The sequence below is a fragment of the Protomyctophum parallelum genome, assembly GCF_964188405.1.
Source record: "Protomyctophum parallelum genome assembly, chromosome: 20".
Lineage (NCBI taxonomy): Eukaryota > Metazoa > Chordata > Actinopteri > Myctophiformes > Myctophidae > Protomyctophum > Protomyctophum parallelum.
In genome coordinates, this window is record NC_139718.1 from 18,398,169 (window position 1) to 18,425,150 (window position 26,982).

Consider the following 26,982-nt stretch of genomic DNA (forward strand, 5'->3'; position numbering starts at 1 on the left):
CTGGAGGGGTACAAGCTGGAGTTTGAAATACATTGTTTTCAACGAGGGCGGCGCAAATAAGAGCAATTTTAGGCATGTGTGCAACATACCAACTGTACGTCTCTGTAATGTTTATGTTGTACAATTACTACAAAACAATCTAAAATAAAGGGATTTAAGATCATTAAAGCTGGGCTGTTACCTGAGTCCATGCATTTCTGCCTACTTCCGGTCCAGGACTTGTCCCCATTTGTTGTTCCCAGTCTCAATAGAAGTCTATGTAGGAGAGCCGCCATTGGACTGGCCCCATGAAGTGAACGCAGTTTGCGTGACTCTGTCTATACTCTATGGCTCTGGTCCTCACTAATGAGCATAATGATGTAGTACAATTTCTGTGTACTTGGTCTTTGTCCCAGAGGAGGGTTGTGCATGGATAGTTCATCAGTATAAGGCAGGATTGGAAATGTATAAATAACAAAAGTAGCTAATGTTATGTTTTATTATTTTCATAACAATGGCATGCCAACTACCCAGGAAGAGAAATCCTGCTGTTCCTATTAGCTTTGGATTCCCCAGCGATGATGCCACTGCGGTAGGCGGGTTTCTGAACTGTCCACAGCCCACCTCTGAGACACAGACCAAGTAGACAAGAATGGCACCATGCATGTTTTAATGCAAGCAATATTAGAAGTGGTCCTTTTAACAACTCAAATCTTGTATAGGGGGTTTCTGTCAAAATGTCTTCAGATGGGGGGGGGGGGGGGGTCCACAGCCGAATACATATCGAATTGGAGGTCCTCGACATGAAAAAGGGTGAGAACCACTGCTTTAAAGGGAATGTTTCCAGTTCACTGTCAGAGGGATACAGCCAGCAATGCATGCTGCTTGTGTATATATGCAGTAATTATTGATGGGTATTCCCAACAAGGCTATACCCTGGATGGCAAAACAATGTCACAAAGTTAGTACAAAAAGTTTAGGTTTTCCCTTCTTGCCTTGCTCTTCTAAGCCTCGGAGAACTTAAAAAAAAGTGAGTAAAACACATCTGCTCCAAATACATCAACTATCCATCTTCTACAAGGTGGCTAGGTCTGAATACCAAAGCAGAAACTCTTGACTGCATGTTTCTTAATTATGACGACGGGTCCCCGGCTCCTGGCATTATGGCGTTTCTTTCTTTCTTTTCCTCTTTTCCCCGGGCTGGCAACGGTAAGGGGAAAGGAAGGAGGAGACAGAACGTTCCCATCTCTCACCCGCCGGCACATTGTCATATTTCCAGGGGCATTATGGGGACATGAAAAAAACAAAAGGAAAAGAAATGCTAGCTTTCATCTTCATTCATCTTCATCTCTTTAATCATTGTCTCCACCCAGGAAAAAAAAAAACTCAACTCCCCACAGGCTGCGTCTCTCCTGTCACATTGGCCCAGAGTCATCATGGCGTTTATGACAATACTGTCAATACATATGGCAGCGGAGCCCCCCTCGGCATAGCTCTGCGACACGCTTTGGCTACATTCCATTTTGGCAAATAGAGACATGCTGTTCTCTCATTCAAGGCGTAAACTCCACATTACACAATACAAATTGTACCCGAAGAGAGAAATGGCACACCTGCCCTCAGGGGGGGACAGATGTCATGTCACCGCACGACTGTTTCCATCCGAAGGCTTGACTTCACTGGAGAGGAGTGGCAATGCAATGCAGTGGTGTCACGTTTCGCCATGTTTGTTTTGTAAATTATAACGCCGTACTGGCTTACTTCATCGTAGAAGAGTGAGGCACAAAAGTGAAAATAGCTTATCTAAACTCACAACACGTCACATTTGCGATGTGTGGTGACCTTTTTTCACTATTTTAAAATGTTTTTAAAACAACCAAAAAGGAAAAAGGACCGGTTTTGGACATACATGTACTGTACAGGGTTTCCACCCAACATCAACATTTACTGTAGACTTGGGGATATGGGGTATGAAACTTTCTCAGGGGCACAAAAACCTACTGTGGTAATTCCAGCTTCAAAATAATCTCTCTCTCTCTCTCCCTCCCCCCAGATAAAATCAATAGCTCATTCCAAAGGCCAGTAATCTTCACACAAATATGATCTCCTAAGTCTCCATGACCGGGGAGACTTTGATACAGATAAAGCATTTAATGTGCAGGTCTGATGAATGGTATACATGGGGCTGCTGCCCAGTTTGTCATTGCTCAGGTATAAGAAAAGACATTCTGTGCAAAAAATACAGCACATACGTAGAATGCTGCTCTATGGGTGCCCTATAATAATAATATTATTATTATTATTATTAATAATAATAATAATAATCAAAATAATCAGGGTAACAATATTAACAATATGAATATATTAATAATGATATTAATAATAATAATAATAATAATACTACATACAATTTATATAGCGCTTCAAGGTACCCAAAGTCGCTTTACAGAACAAAAGGTTCTGTAGATAAAAAGTTTAAAAGCTAGACACTATGCTGCACTATGGAACTTTCCTAGAGCCTGTATGCTTGCTCAGGGGATACATTTTATCTTGACCATCGAGTAAAAATTTGTGTCAGATCCTGTGTCATCCTGGTGAGACCTTTGACATGATCTAAAGGTCTCAACAGAATATAGAGCCAATTGTAGAAGTTATTTTGTATCAACATACTTTACCATACAGACTGGACTAAATTACATTGTTTTAAAATAAAAGGTTACATAGTGCCACTTCACTCACAAAATATTTTCAGATGGGGGTCTGCAGCCAAATAGCCTACTGTAAATATTTGGGGCCTACTGTCTCGGGCCTGGCATGGAAAATGTTTAAGAGCCATGAAAGCTGTATCAGACCATCAAGTACAGGAACATCTTCCGTGCCTTAAACAGCATGGCCAATAAAGGATCTTGCTGCTTCAGCATTCTGACCACGCTGGAAGAGTGGCCTCCTCCACGGGGATACAGAACGGAAAGGGCTCAGGCACGTGTCATGCACACATAGACATCAAAGGGGCCTTCAGCCCCTGCCCTTTTACCCGTCTGTAAAACAACTGCCCTCTCCAGACCATGAATGCAACGTTTACTACGGTGAAATAAATGCACATGCCCCTCCTCTCCTTTCCATGCCATACCCGAGAATTGGTTTTTCCTGAACTCTCCTGATCTTGAACACAGCATTTTGAGTTGAAAGAATTTGTTTAGAAATCCATGTCATCGGCGCATCTCCACGAGTGCGGGGTTGCGACGGGAAAATAGCAGATCTACAAGCTCTCAACGTGTCTCAGCGTGACGTGTTGAGATCTTGTAGATCGGCTATTTTTCCGGCTTGTAGATCGGCAATTTTCTTCCAAAAGTGCCCTATTACGGAATTTCAGCTCCTGACTGCATGCAAAAGTAGTGGCTCTACAAGGGGATGCACACGCAGATTAGCTACACCAACGGACCGACATGCGGAAACAACGGTCGGACATGCGCTGCTCCCGTGCTTGCGGTTAGCGTTAGGTTAGGGTTTGAGGTATAGGTTGTCTGTCTAATGACAGTCGGACCAATAGTATGTGTAAACTAAAGCCTGCCCTGTACCCTCTACAATCTCACAACATGTCGCACTGCGACCCATTGGGAGCTTGTATATGCGCTATTTTAGTCCAATTAAGTGTCCTTTTTACCGAATTTCAGCCCCTGCCTCTGTAACACGTCCCTGAAAGAGCTGGGTGATGCATTGGTATTCCTGCCGCCGCGGCATGGTCAAGAAGAGATCCTTCAGGTGCTGTTGGAAGGCTTCGGCTGTCACTGTGTGTTAGTGGGCTACTAGTGTAAAGGCCAGCACGGAAGACACATTCAGGCAGCCACAGAAAAAAAGGAGCTCAACTTGTTACGTCTGAAAGCCCCGCGCACCGGCTAGACGTGAGAACAAGCCGCCCACCCGCCAAGGTTACACAACGTTGACAGCACAGAGAGACTGGACGTTGTTGAACGCTCTAGGTACTGTAGAAGGGCTCAACAGTGCGACTTTCTGGGGTACAGGCAACACAAAAGACAAATCATAAAATACAGTATGTTAGTGTTTTATGCACCAATATTAACCATGCTGTACTGTATTTTATGTTTTTGTAGTTTTTTTTATTTTTGCCTGCACTGCCAGCATGGACCCAAGGAATACTACGGTGTAGACTAATGAGGAACCCCCTAGTGGCCAAAGACGTAATCTGCGTATTAAATCAATAAATCCCTCGTGGCCAGAGACGTAATTGGCGTAATAGACGTACTGCCCTGTCAGTAAGTCTTATTATAACAAAATAATGGAACTTTTAGACTTTTTTTTTTGTTTTTGTAATCTACCAAAAACCGGCCGAAATCCGTGCGATCGTGCACTATCGTGCACACGCGCCATCTCTATGTGAATCGCGGCAAAAAATGTGACATTTTGGGATGTTCCTGGCCGTTTTTGAGCTTAATTTGACTAAGTTATGAAAAAGCTAATGTTAGCTTAGCAATCCGGACAGCCAAGCTATCTGCTCAGGGTGAAACTACCACCAGATGTTTACGTCCATTGACCAGGAAGTGATTTCACCAGATTTGACTCTTTTGTCAAAATCAGCATAATGGTGCGTTCCCGCCATCTGGTGGCAATTCTGGGTATTACACTACAAACGCCAAGTGACATTTATCCATATTATTTAGACCACGGATCTTTCTTTTTGCATTAAAATTACGAATTAAGAAATGGGGCTTTGGCCAGCATTGGCCAGCTTTGGCGACTTTTTGAATGGCAATCGAAAAATGTGAGATATGACCACAATGTCACGAAATGTCTCATTTTAAAGCTCCAAGTCTCTAGTTTACAATGAAAAAAGAGTTATGATTCTAGCACGTTCCATTGTTTACTTATAAGCATTTTAGTAGACCTTGGTTTCAGTGAAAAGTGAAACCAAGGTGTACTAAAATGCTTATAAGTAAACGATGGAACAAGCTAGAATCAAATTCTATTTTCGGTGTAAACTATAGACTTGCAGCTTTAAAATGAGACATTTCGTGACATTGTGGTCATATCGCACATCTTTTTTTTGTCATTCAAAAAGTGGCCAAATCTGGCCCAATGCACAATAAGATGATATTAAATATAGCCATGAGAGGGTTACAAACAAGAAAAAAAAACACTTAAAAAAGACCAACCAAATAAAATACCGTGGCACTCATCTGCGTCTTCACGTTTTATTGAAGTAAAAAACTAAAAATAGAAGCTATGACTCTGAGGAAGAAAGTCAACGTCAACTATTGCACCTTCTAATGCTATGTAGAGTTAGTCTGTAAGTAAACCTGAAAGCCACGAACGGAAGCTGTCACCTGTCCAAAAATATCTTTGAAATACTGTATTTGTTTATATAAATATGTGTTGACTATATTTGATTTATACTGTACTCAGAACTGCGGTGGGATGCAGACATCCGCTGTAGTGTCTTTGCATTTTCTGCATGTCCGCTGCACAGACTGTGTAACGGAAGCATTTGAAAATTGTGTCAGTCAACAGTTTCGAGCTAGAGATGCAATGTTTTTTTTATTGCCGACATACAGTATTGTGCACCATTGACTCCAGTCCAGAGAGTGTTAAAGACTTTTTTGACGCAACCAAAAGCTGCATTTTGATAGATTAATTGATCACTGTGGGGAATGTGTGAGAAGTGATAAGATTGCATAATGCTCCTCCTGAAACTTTATGTGGCTGAAAGCGATGTTCAACCATTATCCCCAACTGACACGACTGTGAATCGACCCGGGCCCATTATTACGCCAGTTACACCATTCCTGAAGTGTGATGTATACAATTGTGAGCGATTTGGAATGAATAACAAGCTGGAGGATCGAATCAGCATATCAAGAACACCATTTTGCTTCAATTCCACAGGGGGGAGTCCCATGTGTTTCACAAAGATCTTCTAGTCTCTTCTAGTGTGTTTGCTCAGTAACAGGGCTCTCCCTGTCTCTCTTCTAGTGTGTTTGCTCAGTAACAGGGCTCTCCCTGTCTCTCTTCTAGTGTGTTTGCTCAATAACAGGGCTCTCCCTGTCTCTCTTCTAGTGTGTTTGCTCGGTAACAGGGCTCTCCCTGTCTCTCTTCTAGTGTGTTTGCTCGGTAACAGGGCTCTCCCTGTCTCTCTTCTAGTGTGTTTGCTCAGTAACAGGGCTCTCCCTGTCTTTCTTCTAGTGTGTTTGCTCAGTAACGGGGCTCTCCCTGTCTCTCTTCTAGTGTGTTTGCTCGGTAACAGGGCTCTCCCTGTCTCTCTTCTAGTGTGTTTGCTCAGTAACGGGGCTCTCCCTGTCTCTCTTCTAGTGTGTTTGCTCAGTAACGGGGCTCTCCCTGTCTCTCTTCTAGTGTGTTTGCTCAGTAACAGGGCTCTCCCTGTCTCTCTTCTAGTGTGTTTGCTCAGTAACAGGGCTCTCCCTGTCTCTCTTCTAGTGTGTTTGCTCAGTAACGGGGCTCTCCCTGTCTCTCTTCTAGTGTGTTTGCTCAGTAACGGGGCTCTCCCTGTCTCTCTTCTAGTGTGTTTGCTCGGTAACAGGGCTCTCCCTGTCTCTCTTCTAGTGTGTTTGCTCAATAACAGGGGTCTCCCTGCCTCTCTTCAGCTCTTTAGTAAACAGAAAATACATTATCAGGCGAGAGTACCCATTTATCAGCTTCAATCGTATAGTGTTTCTGTTACAATTGTGCCTGTTCATTTATTTGTGTCATCACTTCCAATTGCACTAGCTTAATCTATATTCTGTGTGAGTTATCTCTCCTGATTGGATATCCTGACCTGAAAATGCATTTTCTGTTTACAAAAAGACCTGGAGAGACTGATAGGGAGACCCCTGTTACTGATTACTGAACAAACATTCTATAGCAATGGTTACTATCAGAATATCTATTTAACACTTATTTAGACAAAATAAATATCAATTACTGTACCCTTTAAGGCCCTATACACTTCATACGACGCAGTATACCGACGGCAGTGTTAAAACTGTGCTATGGGAACAACAACCAGCTGCTTAAGGTCACACTGCAACTGTGACTTATACAAATCTCACGCAAGACGACAGGTGGGCCCCCTCAAAGCAATCTGCTTTTTATTTATACTGCCTTCCGGCCAGGAGAATCCAATTATTCCCTCTCCAAATGGCATCTTTGGCACCGGCAAATGCTTTTGAGGGGATGACGCATTGACTACCGCGGCGATGTTGTTGGCTGTAGACTATACGACACGAGAGGCATGTTTACCGCGGCGTGGCGTTTTGGGAGTCGCAACGGAGGCCAGAGCCGAGAGCCAGCTGGCGGTGCCGTTAATGGGGACCTCGGGCACTTTAGGTGGTGTTGTTGGCATACGTGTATAGACAACAGCGGGGCTAAGGGTGGCGGCGGCGGTGGTGGGTGGGGGGTATTACTGTAAGTGCATGCTAGCGTATACCGTATGCACATGCAACCAAAATCAGTGTCACGCAGGTTGAAGATAAAACAAGGGCACGCTGACATTCATGTCGGGATGTCATGTCCGATAAGCTGATTGGCCGCGGACCGTGACTTGGCAAGTCAAGCATCACACGGAGGGTGGAGCGGTTTCGGTTCGCCCCAACTGTCCCTTGAAATACGGACGTGTGCCTTATTGAACTGATAACTTCATAGATATAACAGGTTGTTAAACCCTCTAGACCAGTGGTTCTCAACCAGTGGTCCTTGAGGGGGTTCCAGGTGGTCCCCAGTTAAACTTAAATGAGGGAGAGTTGGTAACCAAATGGACCCTTATAAATCTTTAACTCTCGAGAGCGTGAAATGAAACCGAATAGACCTTGTTAAACATCTGCATTACTTAATTTACAAGAAGTCTACACAAAAAGGAGAATGTAGAATAATTATTTTGATCAATTACTGTTATATACCATATCAATACAGCATGAAATTGTGGACAAAATCCCATTCAACGACAAGTTTTGGGTCTGAGAGGTTAAATCTCATCAAATGGTGCGTGGCTCAAATGCTGAATAAATAATGGACCTTGATATGAAAAGGATTGAAAACCACTGCTCTAAACTTACAGTAGTAAACTGGACCCGAGTTGTCTTCTGTATTTGGACCGCATTTTTCCTTCTACTCAAATCTATTAGCCAACAAATATTTTTGCAGATTGTTCCCCACCCCCGAATATGGATGCTGGGGTTCAAATGCTTAACATAATTTACTTTTAATTTTTACTGCTGGTGTCCCTTATTTGAATTTCCAAGTAGTTTCCGTAGGAGTGGTGGTGAAAATGGATGTGATCATGTGCATAGCGGTGGTCTTGTCGTGCTTCCCTGCTCTGTCGGGCAGAAACCTCCCATCTCCATATTCTAACTTTTTGTGTGTTTCCCGTAAATTAACGCGTTACTTGATCACGCTACGGGTTCACGCGAAACTTGGCGAAAGCATCAAACGTAGCAGATGAACAAGCTTGAGACGAATCATGAAGAGCAACATTCTCTGAAACGTGAGATTTCCGCCTGACAAGAGACGATATTACAGGTTGGCGTCATAAAGCTCAGGGATCCATCATGGTAATGGCGCGTGCTGATCAGTCTTGGAAATGACACGCGCCAGGAGCCAGGTGCCAAATGCCCCCCCCCCCCCCCCCCCCCCCCCACACACACATATCAAACCACCTTGAATGATAACAGGCAATAAAAGGTGACTGTGTCAAGTGTGGCATTTGGTAATGGATACCTGTGCCCAGATTAAACACTCGCCATCTGGCGAGAGAGAGAGACATTGAGAGAGAGCCTGGGATAGGCAAGAAAGCTTGTATCTTCATTCGCCATATTTCAGCTTTTCGACTTTTCTACCCCACCTTGTCCTACTGCAGCTAGGACGATCTACAAGCTTCCAGCCAGTCCATAGACTTGGCTGTCACATGACGTCGATCATGCTCCCCTCAAGAAAAGTATAAAAATGCCAGAAATGTCTTATATTTGTAATTTGTCATATCTGCCCTGTGCACATTTTTATTACGAAGACTAAAAGCAAAACAGAAATTTTATTTCTATTCATAATGTTCCAATTTCCAATGGCAAAAACACAATTAAATAAATTATTTTTGCAATTATTTGTGTGACAATTAATCGTCAATTAAGAAATGTGTAATCATGACAATCCTATATTCCACCCAATATATCAAACGACAGACAATGGTGCGGCGCTGCATCATGCCACTGCAATGTGCCTGTATGTGTTCCAAACATCTCCTGGAAAATGTCACCCCATTACATAAAGCATCTCCTGAATCCAATAAGCCGTATAGTGTAGATGCAGGCAGACCAAATGTCTCCAACCTCGTGTGTGTGGTATTACTAGTGGCCGACCGTGACGTCTCAATTGCAATTTACAGTTGGGGTGCAACGTGTTGTACGGAGAATTTCTGCTGCCAACGAGAACTCTGAAATGCATCCGAGAGGAGAATACTTGTCAGGTGGAAACCCGACAAAGTAGTGAAGCTGTAAGCTCAGAATACATACATGCACGCACACAGAGGCTGTAGTAATTTATGCCAGTATCTTTTAAGCTTAGCCATTCAATTCATAATTCATGCCGCCTGTAACGGATTGTCTTGCTTCCTCCCGTTTTTCAATTAGAAAAGCTTTAGCGTCAGCCTCAAAGAATCAAGACAGCCACCGCAGGGCTCAATGTATAATTCACTTCCTTCCTAAATGTTACAAGGTGTTCAAATCAAAGCAGACAGAATCAGATAACACTTTCCAACGCGCATGCAAACGCGCGCGCACACACACACACACACACACACACACACACACACACACACACACACACACACACACACACACACACACACACACACACACACACACACACACACACACACACACACACACACACACACACACACACACACACACACACACACACACACATCATGATTATTAGTGAGGGCCTATTATATGAAGATAGGTTGAAAAGTGGTGAAGTGGTCCTTTAAGTACATTTTGATGCCAATACTTTACTTTTAGTGAGTACGTTTCAAATACCGGACATGTACTTGTTAACAGAGAATTTCTACATTGTGCTATTGATACATTTTACTAAAGTCGGACTGCAATGGCTTTTTATTGGTAATTTTCTTCTTTCATTCACAGGAAGTAATTAACATTAGATTTTTATGGACTTTTGATATAATGCATAAAATTAGATTTTATGGACTTTTGATATAATGCATAAAATTAGATTTGTCTTTTTTGGCATCTATTGTAATATTCCCATGATGACCATGGATATGACCTAAAAGTGTGAAAAACATATTTTTCATTCCACTAGGTCTTTCAGAAAAAAAACAACATGTGAGTAGCCGACTTTGTCCACATACGGCAGACATTACTATTCCTGTCACTGTGTGAGTGGATTGTTTCATGAAAGGGCTGGAGAAGGAGGAGGATCAGAGGTCTCCAGTTCCAAGCCTCTTCATTACCGTGATGTCAGACTCAATTTGCATGTCACCAAGCTGTTTTTAACGCCGATAAACCATCTTAATTATAACTCGCTATACAATTCCGTGAAGGTGAGTGAGAGAGAGGAGGATGTGAGGTTTGGCCTTTAAGGATGCCGCACCAGTCTAGCTGCCATATGATACAAGACACCTGGCTGTAACCATTTCCATCAGCGATTGTTAAGATAACGCCAGATGGTTTCGGCTGTCTCTGACATTTTGAGAGTGCGAGACACACCGCAGGCAAAGATGTTGTGATAGAACGGCACTGTGCCATATAGGCTCAAACTAGAGCCTATACCATATCACTGGTTGCAAGTGGGCACCCAAAAAAAGAATCTTATAACATTAATATAAAAATGTAATGTATTTTTCTTTCTTTAAAACCTTGAAAAGGTTTTTATTTGTGACACCGATGAATAGGAACTTAAGTATCTGTTAAGCTCCATTGATTCAAGCCACAATTGATTGATCATTAACATAAGATGCATGCTTTGAGAATGTATCCAGAAGAGGTTGAGAAACACTGGGCTATAAGGTTCATTTAATGTTCATATATATCGAGATTGAACCTAGATTAATTGATTGAAGTCTGAACAGCAAAAAAAAGACACTATTGGAAACAGATTTTTTTTTTAATCTGATTTGTGGGCGATGCAGCTCACTCTGGACACTTGTACGCTGGAGCTACGTGCAGTAGATGTGTACTCCATGCAACGCGTCTTGACCCAGCTAAATTTGCCATGTCACAAATCACAATACACAAATTGGATGTCTGGTCACAGTGTGGACAGTCCTAAAGATCAGATTTGAGAAATAAGGATAATGTAGAATTGTAGATAGAAAAAGGATGATCAAATCAGGCCTATGTGTAATGTACTGTACATTGAACCTGATGAAAGTTTAACAGACAGAGTCAGAGACGTTGTTTCCCATTTAAAAAAAAAGGAAAAAAAATAAGTTACATTTGAATTGACTTTTCAATAATTCAACCACAGCAGCGCTGGAAAAAAAGAGAGAGCTCAGCAGCCATAGCTTTATGAATCTGGCAGTAGTAAGTGTGTTTATTTTGTCTGGTATACTCACAGGCCAGGAAGCAGTCCATACTGAAAGAGATGTTGTCAAGAGAGATGCTTGAACCCGGCCCAGGTCCATCTTCTGTGCTGAACTCGAGCCAGAACCTTCAGGGTTGGAGAGGAGAGACAGACTGTGTTTACTACAAAAAAATTACCAGTGAGTTGTCTGACTGCCTTGAACGCATACTGTACAGCAGTGATTTTCAACCCTTTTCATATCAAGGTCCATTATTTATTAGGCATTTGAGCCATGAAGATTTAGCCTCTCACTCTCAGACCCCAAACTAAAGAAAATGTTGATGTCTTTGGATAAGATTTTGTCCACAATTCCATGCTGTATTGATTTTGGTGCGATTCAGAGAGATAACAGGGCAAACGTCTAAATGTGTAGACTTCTTGTAAATGGAGTAATGCAGATGTTTAACAATAACTCAACTCTTGAGAGCATGAAATGAAACCAAAGGGACCCGGAAGGGTCCATTTGGTTTTATTTTACACTTTCAAGAGTTAAAGATCTAAAAGGGTCCATTTGGTTACCCTGGACCACTGAAAACCACTGCTGTACAGGGAAGGTTGTGGATGGCCTCGACAAACCGAGCAATAATTGTCTCCACCAGGCCGAAGGCATGTGGGGAGAGTATGTTTTGCACTCCGTCCGTCCGCGTGTCCGTCCGTCCGTGTGTCCGTGAACAGCTAATCTCGGCCACCGTTAACCCGGTCGATGCCATATTTTGCACACACACTCCCTGGATGCCAACCATGAACCTCTGCCCCAAACTTTCCAGAACGGCCTGTTATAGCGCCACCAGGAGGCCGCTTTGTGCAAAACAAGTTTTTGCACAGTACACCTACAGATTTTGTCCAAACATCACGCAAATTGGTACACAGTCTCTCTAGAGCCATTCAACGAAACGGGTCTTTCAGATTTATCAGACTCCATCCTGATTGGTTAAGATTGGCTTCCAAAGTTCACAGGAGTGCTCAGTTTCAAACAAAATGCTGCAAATCATGAACACATCGCGTGATTTCCGTGAAATTGTGCACCCACATTCCCACTAGGCCGAGGACGAAATGCCACATGAACAATTTCAACTCAGCCTCAAGGTGGCGCTATAACTGGCCGAAAAGTGTTTTTACCTCTAACTGCACGGATCTGTGGATAACCTGGTGGAGACCTGTGCCCGGAAGGGCACTTTTTCTAGTTAATTGGTGCTTTTAAAGTGGAATGCTCAGGCGCGGATTTACTGTAGGCAAAGTAAAGCATTTGCCTTACTTGTTTAAGTTTTTGGCTCCCCTCAGTTAAGTGGCTTTTTGTGTATTATTTGTATTTTGCCCTTTTCAAGGCTGACAGACAGTGTATCAGACAGAAGACTACACTCTAATCTCTGTGTCCTGCGTGTCTGAAAGGTAATTGGGTCTTTTCACACGTCACGACATATAAACACCACACACACACAATGGCCCGACCTAAGTTCTTCAATTGATTCTTGAGACAGCAGAGAGACGCGAGGACGCCTAAACCTGTAGGCGTACTAGGCTATCATGACACCCGTCACACCGCTAAGCTTATACAGCACCACCACCCGCTCTGAGGAGAGAACCAGAGGTACCTCGTTTTGCTGCTTTTGCACGCTTCTGTCACCCGCCTCCACAGAACATTGGGGATCTATAATAGCTATGATCAAGGAGCCACCAACTCAACCAATCAATGGGAAATGTAGCAGCCTGGTCTTCCTATAGTACCTCGGGGATTGGAAATATATTCACAGTGCAAAGCAGTGGAAGAGAGGATTTTCAAACCATCATAACTCAGATTCTAAGATCGCTGTCCTTACTGGATTTTCTGCCATCCACATTTCGGATTTAATTTGTGCCTTTGTACTGCGACGCTGGCGCCATGTAAACGCTTCTGACGAGAGGTAAGGAGTGTGTGACAAGAGTGTGTGGGTGGGCGGGCAAACAAACACTGTGTATGCTGGCCCCTGGAGCTGGGGTTTATGCCAACAGCTAGCGGTAGAGATTTAACAGTTTGATAAAAGTACAGTTATACAATAATGCTATAAAAGGATTGTGGTGCTGTGAATTCAATGCATCAAGACATAGAATATACAGAAATACAACAAACAGCACAGGCAGTTCTTTAACTACAGAAAAAGTACTAAAAATTAAGCTATTAAAATGTTTTACTTCAGTTAAAGTAGAGAAGTATTCACATTAAAGTAACGAAAGTAAAAGTAGTCAATATTTTCCAAATTTGTCAACATCTTTCAAAAATAGCTCACACTGCAGTACCCCCCGTGGCCACAAGGCGGCGCCTCCAGGGGACCCATGGAGACCAGGATGACCAGGCCGAGGCCTTGGTCCCAAGTTCCCCCCAGATAGTGTATGTGCCTGGGCCTTTACACACCCAGGGCGCAGTACCCCCCGTACATTGTGACACGCTGTGAGCTTGTAGAAGTATGAAATAGGATTTAAAGTATGTTTTGTTATGATCTAAATCTTCAAAGCAACCAGCAACTATAAAGTTTTCAAATAATTGTAGTGGAGTAAAAAGTAAAATCATTTTGCCTCTGAGATGTAGCGGAGTAAAAGTAAAAGTATTGAAAATTGGAAATACTCCAAGCACCACAATATTTTATTTAAACACAGTACTTGAGTACATGTACTTAGTTACTTTCCGCCATGCACTTACGTGAACACACAGGGAAGGTTGTGGGTGGCACTACTGGCCTCGACAGAGTCGACAGACTGAGCAAGAATTGATCGGTGCCTTGGAAGTGGAATACCGTTGAATTTTACAGTCTGTAAGGTGTGTGCCTGTAATGGCTTTGTCAGCATTAGTGAACATTCTGTTCCGTCTTCGGAGAAGCCGGGGACTTGACAGACGACTTTGTTCCCTAGTCCTAATCTGCAATGCCGCGCTGACATAAGGCTGTGTTTAGGATGAACTGATAAAGACAGAGTGGGTGACTGTCAGCCGCATACTGGTTGATTGTCTAAGGGCCTCCAAATTTATATGCATTTGGCCACGGCGGACCCCCATCTGAATTCCTTTGTTTTTGCCAGGGACCTCTCCAGAAGTTAATAAACGCTGCGATGTGAGCACTATGGGCATGATATCCTATAACTTATATAGGATATGAGCGGAGGGGTGCTTATAGGCTATAAGCACCCCTCCGCTCATAAAACGCTTGGTGTGGACATGGCGCCTAATGCTACAGGTACATTTTCTGTTTGGGATGCGGGTAGCCCTTATTGTATGAATGAATTAATCATTTTTGTATCATCAATTTCACTTGCTTATCTTGTATCCTGTAAGAGTTCTCTATCCTGATTGGATAAAATTTGTATCCCGACCTGAAAATGCATGTTCTGTTTAGGAGCTGGAGAGACAGGGAGACTCCCGTTACTGAACAAACACTCTATAGCAATGATTACTATTACAAATTACTATTACTAACAGAGAAGATAGCAGTAAGGAGGATGAGACTAGCTGGCCACTGCCACTGCCGGCCAAAAAGCTTGTACTGTGGGAACCAACACACAGGCATCGATCAAGAGGACGTCCCACACCTACCTACGTGGACATATACGAAAGAAAGATGCTGGTGTAGAAAGCACAAATGAGCTGGCCACATGTATGGAGAACTGAGATGACTGGAGACGCCGATGGAGGGCTCTTCTGAGGACGACGTAGAGAGACTATCAGAAAATATGTTTTTTTAACAAAGGAATACCACTTAAGCCTTTAAGTGAAAACAGAACAGTTACCAGCATAGGGCCCTGAGGGACGCCGCTCAACAGTGCGTATGGTTTTAGTGGCTAAGCCTTGTGTCGAGTGACTTCCGTTTATTGAATGCCATTGTTTCCATGCAGACAAAGTTAACATTATCACATTAAATGTGGTCATTGAGTCGTGCTTTGGGTTTTGCGGCAGCGGGAATGAGTTGATGTTCACAAAAGGTCATTAAGCTGTGTGTGTGTGTGTGTGTGTGTGTGTGTGTGTGTGTGTGTGTGTGTGTGTGTAGCCGTTGCTATAATATCCAGCGGAGGACGTTTTATTTAATGCCATATGTTGTCTCACAGCGGTGCTGTCGTCATTCCAATGCCATGTACACACGGTGTGGGAAATCATCAGGGTTAATTTCACTCTGAGAGCATACAAATCACCGGGTCCATTTGGTTCCACGTTGATTTGCTCTCGGAGTATTAACAAATGGATGAATTACTGAGGCTTAGCCTAATAACTCCCCGATCCTATTCCGAGTGATAGAGCTAGATATGACGACCATGCAGACAGAACTTGGTCATTTTGTTCACACGTTTGTTACTTTTTTTTTAATGTATTTATTTGTTTTACCACAATGTTCAAATGTTAATTAAGATAAACTAGGTTATTTTGTTTCCCTGGTATCCCATGGTTTCAATGTAGAGATTGTTATTTTGACAGCATATTGTTTAGGCTGATGTTTGGCTGTTGTCCTGGCTTACCTGTGGTCATACTTTACTGAGGCACTACACCGTCTCTCTGCATTTGACGTACCATATGTGATCACACACTATAAGCTGCATGTCTGCAAAATGCCTAAATTGTAAATTAGGCATTAGCCTTTTGGGTGAGCAATAACTGTGTTTCCTAGCATCCAATCCAATCCAATACATATCGATTTGGGGAACCTTGACGTGAAAAGGTTTGAGAACCACCAAATGATCTTCTATTACATTTGTATCCCAGATGGCTCACCGGGTCACATCCCACAGGGTCACATGTAGGTGAAGGACCCCGCTATACGGTACTAATTATAAGAACACAAGCACAGCCGAGGACAACCAGCCAGAGGATCTAAAAACGGAAAGACTCCCATGGGAATGGGACAATGTGGCTTTGAATAGGATTAGAGTCACTGAATGCCTCATACAAACCAGTGTTGCCAGATTTTACGAGATGAAAACAAGGCCATAAAAAGCAACTAAGGCAGCACGCGCACGCGGTGGCACGCATGCACGCCTTGAACCCTATATACATCTGCTATTTCATTTCCCAAAATGTATAATATTTGGAATATTGCTATAAGCAAGCCCAGATACAAATATGGAACCACACAAAAATAAACGCAACCCACAACTACCAATATTTATAAGCGACTTTACAGGAAAAACAAGCACAAAGTCGCTTATAATAAGCAGCCATGGCAACACTGATATACAAACAGAGATGAAACGCCAAGACTGGGCCCTTTTGTTGTCCCCCGTCTCTCACTCTGTTTCTCTGTCTCTTGTCCCTCTCTATAAACATCCATCCTTTTCTAAGGGTAAAACCAAGGGCCATGGCTAATTGGAAAGAGAAGAGGACGACTAGAGCGCTGTGCTGCTGATTGATTTCTAGTCTCTTCTTTAGAGCCGAGTAGTACAGAGAAGACAGCCTACTTTGCACATGCACACACGCATGCACGCACGCACGCACAGTGACAAGGCTGTGTACTGTACAGGCCCCCCCACCCCCTGCGGGATTCATGAAGGGAGGGTTCACTTAACACTCGGAAGTCTGAAAAAATTTCACTACTACTCAGTCGGCTGAAAGGTCAGGGGGATCGTGTTTTTGGTGCGATTTGATTGGCCACTCTCTCCCCCACTCGTCCCTCTCCAGCTGGAGACGACATTGTTCAAGCCTGCATCCCATTTCCAACGAATTAAATCATATATGTTTCTAAACACATGTTTTCACTACTAAAATGTATAAAACTAATAATACATGTGAAAAATATATATTTTGCCTTTGCCCGTTAGTGCTATATTGCAACATAGCCATGGAAGAGTGTCGCGTTGCTGCCTTTTTTTTTTTTTTTTTTTTTCCACCCAGCAAAGAGCCAAGATCACTCGTCTTTTCTCGTGTGTTATCGATGTAATTAATATATGTGACCCCACGCGATGTACAGACTGCTTGACTAGGCATGTAAACATGACATAATTGTATTAATGTTTAAGTGTAATGATGTTATTGACCGGATTATCCGTAGTCCTCCAGCCGTTAGCTTAAATTGCTAATATTATAAGCTAACCGCATTACTAACTCCAATGTATTACGGTAAATGCGGCATGTCCGCGTTAAATTACTTATACAAGTGAGTTGCGTTATATTTACTTAAATTACCAGCCAAAGTACATTCCAAATAAACAATTATTAGCCACGTTATGTTGTTATATCAGTTTAATTAATAAAAAACATTGCATTTCTTCTTCGTTGGTATAAGGGGAAATCTTGAAACACTTCCGCATTTCTTTGTCCCAACTTGCAAGTACATGAACCACATGACCGGGCTGTTTTCTGCCCCCTCAATATCACAACCCAACTATTTTATAAGATGGCTCTCCGCATCATAAGTGCATAATACTTGTTTATTTGGAGTGAACATGACAATGATGAGTAAATAAATATTAACACGACTCCCGTCGATAAGTTATTTAGCCTGGACATTTCCGCATTTAGCTGAAAACGGGCTTAGTAGCCTACTATTATATTTGATTGATTGTGCCAAAGAATCGCGTCGGGTCAAACCGGCCATGCAAACGAAAAAGTTTGGGAGCTGATAAAACACTTTCCGACTTTGTTTTACGTTTGGGTAGGCTAGAATTGTGTGTGTGTGTGGGGGGGGGGGGAACTCTTCAGATGTATTTATTTTCCCCAGATGGTCTAAAAATGAGTTACTTTGACCAACGTATTACCAATCTTGTACACCATTGCTCACGAAAGCAACACCCTTGATCAAGCAGCCTAGTTCACATACATGACGAAATACGACATTAGAGTTATGTATTGTCATTTTTATATAGAGGGGGAAACATTATAACTCGCAAATTTTTTGCTCATTTAAAAAAATTCAAAATACCATGTAAACTACGAAATTGGGGCTTTCATTTGGTATATAGATCGGTTGTGTAGGCCCTCTCTACGAAACGATATCAAGTGAAAAGGAAATGTCGGGGAATCAATTTATAAAAGACACCATTATCAAGCAGCGCAAAAAAAAAGGCGAGTGGGGGAGAAAGGGGGACGGCGGTCAATTGTGCCGATTATAGCAAGACTGAGTAAGAGATATATGCCTAAAATCATATTTACAAAGCGTTTCAAATGGAAAAAAAACAGTACAGTACAACACTACAGTACCATACTGTACAAGCTCAAAACGTGTTCTCTATAACCGGGGTTATAATGAGGCCCCCGGCCCAAATTGTTTCAAGTCAAGGACCCCGTCAAACTGTTACACCATTGAAGCATGCATGGCTTCCAGCTCGCAGCGTGGCACGAATTGACACACGGTGAGCTTGTGCGTCTGCTATTTTTGAATAGCCAACATATAAATGGATAGTACTATTGTGATGCTATGTTAACTACTTAGCTGGGGACCCCCTGGAACGTCCCCCAAGTACCCCTGGTGGTCCCAGGACGCCACGTCGAGAACCAAATGCTCTTTAAGGCATGCGTGACGGACGCACAACTATAGAATGAATCCGGCTTTACACAAATACTATCAATCAATATAAGAAGGAAACAGAGATATGCAGTAGAGAGGGATTTTGCCGTACCAGTCTGCCAGTCCGTACAGGGGAACGGTGATGTGTCTCCAGCCTCTTCCAGGTCTGGGCTCGCTGGCCGAGGGCCACAGGCGGCGGCGCTCCTCCGGCCCCGTGCTGTTCTCCACGATCCACAGAGACAGCGACCCCTTCTGGAGGCCTCCGGAACACACCCACACTCGCACCTGTGTTGATGAGGGAAGGATAACATCGACGTCACTGCCAGCTGGGAAAAACCTGGTACTTGCGGAAATTTGTTTTGTGCCAAAAGGATATAAACAAACACACATAGTACACACACGATACAATACAAACAGATCACACGTCATCCCCATAGTATGTCCAAAGCTATGGGAAATGGGGGGGAGAGAACCTGTGTTCCCAATGGATAATGAATTACATATTTATTTTTATTTTTTATAGCGCTTTTCCAAGTGCTCAAAGCGCTTTACAATGGTTCATTCATTCATACATTGGGAGGTGAAGCGGCGAACAGTCGACGCCAGCGTCCTCACTTCCCACATTCACACACCAATGGTGGCGAGCTCACACCGACCGACTCATTGGAGGCAATGTAGGGTTCAGTGTCTTGCCCAAGGACATGTGGACTGGAGGAGCCGGGATTCGAACCGCCGACCCATGGATCATTGGACGACCTGCTCTACCTCCTGAGCCACATCCGCCCTTGATCCATGTAGTTATTATTTTGTTTAGTCATAATTTTCATTACTTAAAATCACGGACAGACTTAACCATTTTCAGATCTACAAGCTCAAAGCGCTTCGTGTTGTGATCTTGTAGATCGGCCATTGGCACAACCATATATTTGGCATCGCTGCTGTAGGGCAGAAACCTTATCCACATCTCAAATGAACGACATATTTCATCGTACAAGAGTGTCACACAAAAGTAGTGAAAATTGTATTTCTACAAGGATGCCATCATCACAATTTTTATCCAAATTAAATAAGGGGGAAAAAAATAATGGTTTTGGATTCCACCCAACACTGACTCTAATGTTTGACCGCAGGGGCGAGTGTGAGATGAATAAGACATGGTGCATACCAGTGTAGTGTAACACATGGAGCTGCATCCTAATTCAATGCAGAGCACTTGTTAGGGCTGATGTCAGCAGAGGTCAGCAAGTCATCTGATTAGAGGAAGCCATTTTCCCGGTTGATTTACGAGGCGTGCGGGGTGAGCCCAGCTACAAATTGAGCGACGGCTGTACATCTGCCAACAGGGATTAACACAGTGTATAGACGGCACTTTAAATAATGAATCGGACAGAACAGTCTTCTATTGCAGATTCACATCGACAATTTACATGATACTGTATGATTTTTACACCGTTTTTGATTCACGTGGAGAAGACGAGTTATATTAAAGAACTAAAATAAATAAAGGTCCTGTACTTGCATCAGTACATCCAAACAGAAAAGCCCTGATTGTATTAAACAACATTAAACTCACCAACATTCCAGCTGTACAAAAGCTCATTGTCCTCTTTCCGTTTGTTTCATAAAAACCCGCTGTAGACATGTTATTATGAGCTACTTTCTGTCAACACCTTGATCATTTTCCAAAGTGTTGGAAATCACTTAACGGCACATAATGCAGGAGGAAGCAGGAGGTTGCGTTATAGAAAACGAGTGCTTCCAAACTCCAGTAGGTTCCTTTGTCCAAAAGCTCTGAATTGATTCAATGTTCGACCAATTCCTTTCTTCCCCTTCACAACGTTCTTCGGTCACACTACTCAGTGATTTAACAAGTTCTGATTCTGGTTTAGTATTGGCTAACTATTGCCAACATGCTTTTCCCCACAGCTCCCCCTATGATCAAACCTTAAAGGGATAGTTCAGAATTCTTGCCATTAATATAGTGGTTGCAACTGTATTAATTGATTGCCCGAGTCCCGTGGTGGGAGTTCTGTTCTGGTTATTAAGTAGTTCCGGTAATTTTGTTAAAAAAAGTTAAAAGTAAAAAAAGTAAATGCATTTACAAAACTAGCGTAATTCGTATTGTTGACCTATTTCTACCATATAGAGCAACTTTCATTAATTTTTTTACCCCTCTATCACACAGAACTATGTTTTTTGTGTCCATATCACTATGCCCAAAAAATAGTTCCATATGATAGAGGGGAAACTTTGAACAAAGTTGTGCCAATAATTATTTTGGGCGTCCCCAGATGATTAGCTTAATTAATGTGCAACATTGTTTTCTGGCATTGACAGTAAACAAACCAACATACAGTGTAAGTGTATACAGGATATCTATCTCCACCTTTCTAAAGTAACACATTTAAGGACTTTTAAGACCAAATTGGCCAAATTGTCAAATATTCCATATAAAGAGGCAATCCTTGTGAAAATAGCCGATCTACAAGCTCACAATACAGTATCACAATATCTGGGATGCACACGCAGATCACACACACCGACATGCGGAAACAGCGGTAGGACAAGCGGTCGAACATGCGTTGCTCCGTGCTTGCGGATGTCGGAACTAAAGCCTGCACCCCAATATTTATCTGTGGAACTGAGTCAAACTAAAGGCAATGTAAAAGTGCCTGTCAGTGTGTGTGTGTGGGGGGGGGGGGTCCCCAGTTCAAATATGATTATTGTGGCTGGGTCTCAGCCTGAAAGGTTTGGGAACCCTGTCAAGCGCCCCCAAATTAATATGGATATTTGACATCTGAAAATATTTTGGGCTGATGATGTGTCTGTACATAGAGTTAAAGTGGTTGAACGGATGTTGATGCTATATTAACATATAGCATGTGTCCTTGGGGGAAATCCCCCAAGGACCCCTGGGGGTCCCCGGACCACACTGCTCTAGGAGCATTGGTTCTGAAACTTTTTTGACTTGGGGTAAATCACTTTTTCCATCCACGGTATCCACGGTTAATTATTTTGAATCTTATTTCATATTGCGGTACGTAAATATAATATGCAACTATTTCCCCCCCCAAGATAACCTGTTTCCATTATATGACAAGATATGCAAATAACTTTATACTTCAACGTTCACCAGGACCAGGCCTTGTGAGCTTGCATTTGCATTTTCAGGTGGGTTGCCAATTTCATTCAATCAGCATCAATTTGATAGTGTTTCAGTTTTAATTTCCATCTGCTCATTTTTTGTTTTTGTTTCATCACTTCCAATTTAACTTGTTTATCCTGTTGTCTTGGTACTAGGAGTTCACTCTCTCCTGATACAGAGAGAGAACTGGTATATCACACCCCCCAAAATAAAATTCTGTTTCCTAAAGAGCTGGAGAGACAGAAGAACCCTGTTACTGAACCAACACTGGTGTAAAGTAACTAGGTACATTTACTCAAGTACTGTACTTAAGTACAATTTTAACATATTTTTACTTCAGCTCTATATACATTTCGGCCATTTGAAAATAGCTAATCTACAAGCTCGTAGCTCGTAGATCTGCTATTTAAAAAATATTTGTATACATTTTGAACTTGTGTAATGGGACAATGAGTACTTTTACTTTGGGTACGTTAACCACATTTTGATACCAATACGTTTGTACTTTTATTTCTACATTGCAATATTGATACTTTTACTTAAGTGAAAAATAAGCCAGCTTCCTTGGTGCCAACTGGAAGACCCCATGGCAACCAATCCAACATCAAGATTGCATGCTGCACACGCGGCACTGCATGAAAGCAAATCATGGCTGGCAGCAAATATAGCCCCAAAAAAACCCTGTTGGCTGCTGGTTTTTCTGGACAAAGTACATATTCTAGTAATTTATAGCAAAATCCTTAGTATTCAAAAAGTATAAAATACATTGTCTTTCTAGTATTAAGAACGCAAAGCTGTGGAACTAGAAAAACAAGAAAACTCTGAAAAAAAAACTAAACAAAAATAACAAAAAAAGCCCACATACAAAAGCTCGTCTTTTTTCACTATTCGAAACCAGTATTAGACGCCCTGAGGGCGAGAAGCGACCTCGCCCCCAATTATGAAATTATGACCGATATCCGATCTCCGATTATTTGCAAGGTCATATCTGCCGATACCGATTCTGACCGATTCCGATATTATACAGAGGAGTCAGAGGACCACAATGGAAACAGGGCTTGGCCCAAAGCCAGTAAATAAAGTATTACATCAATCAATAAATAGCACTCTTTTCCAAGTGTCTGTTTTCACAATTGAATGACTACTGAATGAGATCATTACACAATTAAATGTAGAATAATTTTTGTCCAGAATAATTTTTAATTGTAATTTATTTTTTGCTGGTGAAAACCGATTAAATAATCTGTATTATTTTGAGACCATTCCGATACCGATATGGCATTATTATGGCCATTTCTGATTATGTTACAGATGAAAGGTGCATCCCTAATTTTTAAGTTTGGGTCGAAATGTAACAGTGTCAAAAGTGCAATATTTATATTGTGAAATGTACCGTGAAAGTCATGTGCTTGCAAAGAAACTTGAAAACTTGAAAATGTACTCAAGTACAGTACACTTAAATGTACTTTCTTAATGTCTACCACAGCGGAGCGGACTAAATGGAAACCGCTCGGAGCCCAGTGCAGGGAAAGGGATTTAGGGACATCTGGAAATCACGGCTAATCTCGGAGCCGCCATGCCAGGAAAGCTGCCTGTCATGTCTGATGTGGTGTGGGGACACACACACAGGGTGTGCGGTGGCGTGATGCTGCTGTCCCCAACAACCGTTGGGGACAGCAGCATAAAAGATGAGATATATTGTACTCGTACTCTCCCCTCTGGTTTCACTACTCCGTCTGTCTTGTGTTTCTTATTTATTGAACAATTCTCCTCTGTGTCCGTATGCGGTCTCGTATGATTGACTGCTTCTCTGAATCATTGTCGCAGTCGGGCAGAAACCTTGTAACACCTCTCCCTCCCTCCCCCTTTCTCTCTCTCTTCACTCCCTTCTAGCACATTTAAATAATATGCCTAGCGTCAAGGAAACAAAGGTGAGAGGTCAGCGCGGCAGAACAACACTAAATACTTCATGGGGGGACAGACAACACATTCCCCCCCCCCCCCGCCAAGGCCTTGGAGGTCCGGTACTTGGCCAGCGCCATCTGAATAATGCAAGGACTACTGATGAGGTATAGACCCTCAATGACTCAAAGGGACCACCTGGGACCACACAAGGGAAGGTGCCACACTACTTTATGTGCCATCATCTCACCGGGGTTTTTTCGAGTGGTGCTATAGCCACTCCTATAGACAGCTATGTGTCTGCCCCTGTGTCTGTCTGTCCGTCTGAGTACGGACATAGCGTTTGTTGACCACAAAGTGTTACTGTTGCGCAGCCGCACGCACGCGCACGCACGCACACTCGCACGCACGCACGCTCGCGGAAGTAGGTGATTTCCAGGTGGTGTTGCTTCAAATAGGGACCGCGCCGGCTGAAAAGCGCGGCAGTGTGCGCCAACCACTAGATGGTGCTGTTGGCGCGGAAAGAGTTAACCCATTTAGGCCTGTTGATTTCCATTTAGGCCTGACAGTTTTCTGAAATACCTGTTTCTATCTCAGAGGTGCTCAATATTTCATGTCAAGGATCCCAAAAATATGTTGTTCCAGGGACCCCCAGAAGCAAATATTTTAGATAAAAATGTTCGCTCTGAAATATATATTCAAAGATTTGTGCCACATTTTCACGAAAAATAAATAAATAGCAGACCTACAAGCTCGTAGCGCGCCACTTGGTGGCGCGCTATGAGCTTGTAGATCTGCTATTTTTCAATAGCTAAAGCATAGCATAATGCTAACACCAAAAGGGGTTCCCGCCCAAAATGGGTTAATGGCCTAGAAGTTGCCGCTACCTGTGTTGTTGAACACATACACAGCTTAACGTCTGGAAAGTTACACGACTCACCTGCCCAGGTGATGGCAATAATACTAATCACCGTATAGTCTTACCATGCATTACATGAGAACAAACTCCTGTAGGTCGGACATTAAAGTTGATTGGATACTGTTTCTCCCTCTAACATTTCCTCATATTTCTAGTTTAATGAAATAATGTCATGCACATTTTTGTGTGTGCGTGTGTGTGTGTGTCATCATCACCTTTATTTATTCTCGGAAATATACAGTTGAGGGCAAGCCCTCATTTTCAATGTAGCCAAGGTTACAATTCATGAATACAGTCAAAACAATACATCAACTGAATACAACATTATGTGTGCGTGTGCGTGTGTGTGCGCGCGCGTGTGTGTGCGTGTGTGGTTCTTACCACGCAGGGAGAGTTCCTCAGTGGAGGGGGAAACAGGGGACTCTTCAATACCGCTGAGCTCTGGCCTTTTGACGAGCTTCCTTCCACACTGAATGTACTACCTGTAGCGAGTTAAAGCACACGCACGCACGCATGCACGCACACACACACACACACACACACACACACACAGTGATTTCACACGTTTGTTTTTCCCTTCTGTTTTTTTTTTGACCTGCTAAACAGCACTCCGTTCAATTAGCTTGATGGTGATTCATCCATGTGGGATTTTGCTTTAGTCTAAATATAACCATCGCAATTAATTATGAAGATCATAACCATCCTCCCGTGCAGGCTCTTGGGAGCTGCCCTCTGTTGGCATATTATTTCTACTTCATATAGATAGACGTTTCATTCCACTTGAACAGCTTACGGTAGACTTTCTAGCCCACGAACGGCACAATGTTGAGTTGTTCTCAATAGTAAGTCTGGATTAGTGGTTAAACACTTTGAACCTGGGATCCCTACATTTTCAGCAGGTGGAAATAGGCCCGTCACAATTATTACATAATTGCCTAATCACAATTATTTGAAATAATCGCAATCATTTTTGTATAATCGTCAATCACTTCCATGTTGAAAAATGTATGTCTAGGGTGACATGCTGAGTGCCACGGAAATGTTATCTTATTAGTTAGCCTACATGTAGAAGACCTATTTGACAGTTGCAGAAACATCATTGCCTTCCTTGATGCCTTCACGAGCATCAAGGATCTGGACACAGACACACACACACACACACACACACACACACACACACACACACACACACACACACACACACACACACACACACACACACACACACACACACACACACACACACACACACACACACACACACACACACACACACACACACACACACACACACACACACACACACACACACACACACACCTCTCCTCTGCAAGAAAGTAACTGGAGTTTCATTTCTCTCCAAAAGCCCTTGAATATAATGGAATATGATTAAGGATCACTGTGATTATTTCATATCACACACACCATACCTGTAACTTTCACCAGCCCCCACGACTAACCCTTAACCAGGGTAAAGCCCTATATTGACAATTAATTGTCAATTAATTCTGTCAGCTTGTGATCGTGACAGCCCTGGTTGGAAATTGTCCAAAATTAAATTACACAAAATGTATACCCAAAAAAGGGCAAAACACTTTCAACATTTGCATGCATACAGTATATCATTAACAAAGGTGAAAAAGGCAGTCTGACAATGCTTCGTGAGTTTGTAGATCGGACACATTAGGCCGCAGGCCGTTCGGCCCGTGAAAAAGGCATACATATTATTTACCGATAAAAGAACCGTGCCGGTGACCCACAAACGGATGCTGACCCCATGTTTTGGGAAACAGTCCATTTACATGTCATTACAGAAGCGAGAATGAGCCACCCACCTGATGCCGGGCAGCTGGCTCTGGAGGCCTTGACGAGGGACTGGCCCCTCCTCCAGGAGACCCCGCCTCGGTTTGGGATGGACTGCCAGCCGCACTCCCCCTCCTCGAAAGAACAGTAGCTGCCATTGAGAAAACGACCTAGAGAGAGAGAGAGAG

At 42.8% G+C, this 26,982-nt stretch overlaps 1 protein-coding gene across 1 annotated transcript in view; it reads right to left on the minus strand.

Annotated features, from left to right (window-relative positions):
- The window catches only part of LOC310878077 (ALK tyrosine kinase receptor-like), a 147,066-nt gene that overhangs the window by 76,772 nt on the left and 43,312 nt on the right, over positions 1-26,982 (minus strand). Inside the window, exons 3-6 of the mRNA XM_083792180.1 lie at positions 26,827-26,964; positions 25,373-25,473; positions 19,138-19,310; positions 11,564-11,658 (exon numbers count right to left, since the gene is read on the minus strand). Of these exons, the coding sequence (XP_083648306.1) occupies positions 11,564-11,658; positions 19,138-19,310; positions 25,373-25,473; positions 26,827-26,964 (507 nt within the window). The remainder of the gene's footprint in view (positions 1-11,563; positions 11,659-19,137; positions 19,311-25,372; positions 25,474-26,826; positions 26,965-26,982) is intronic.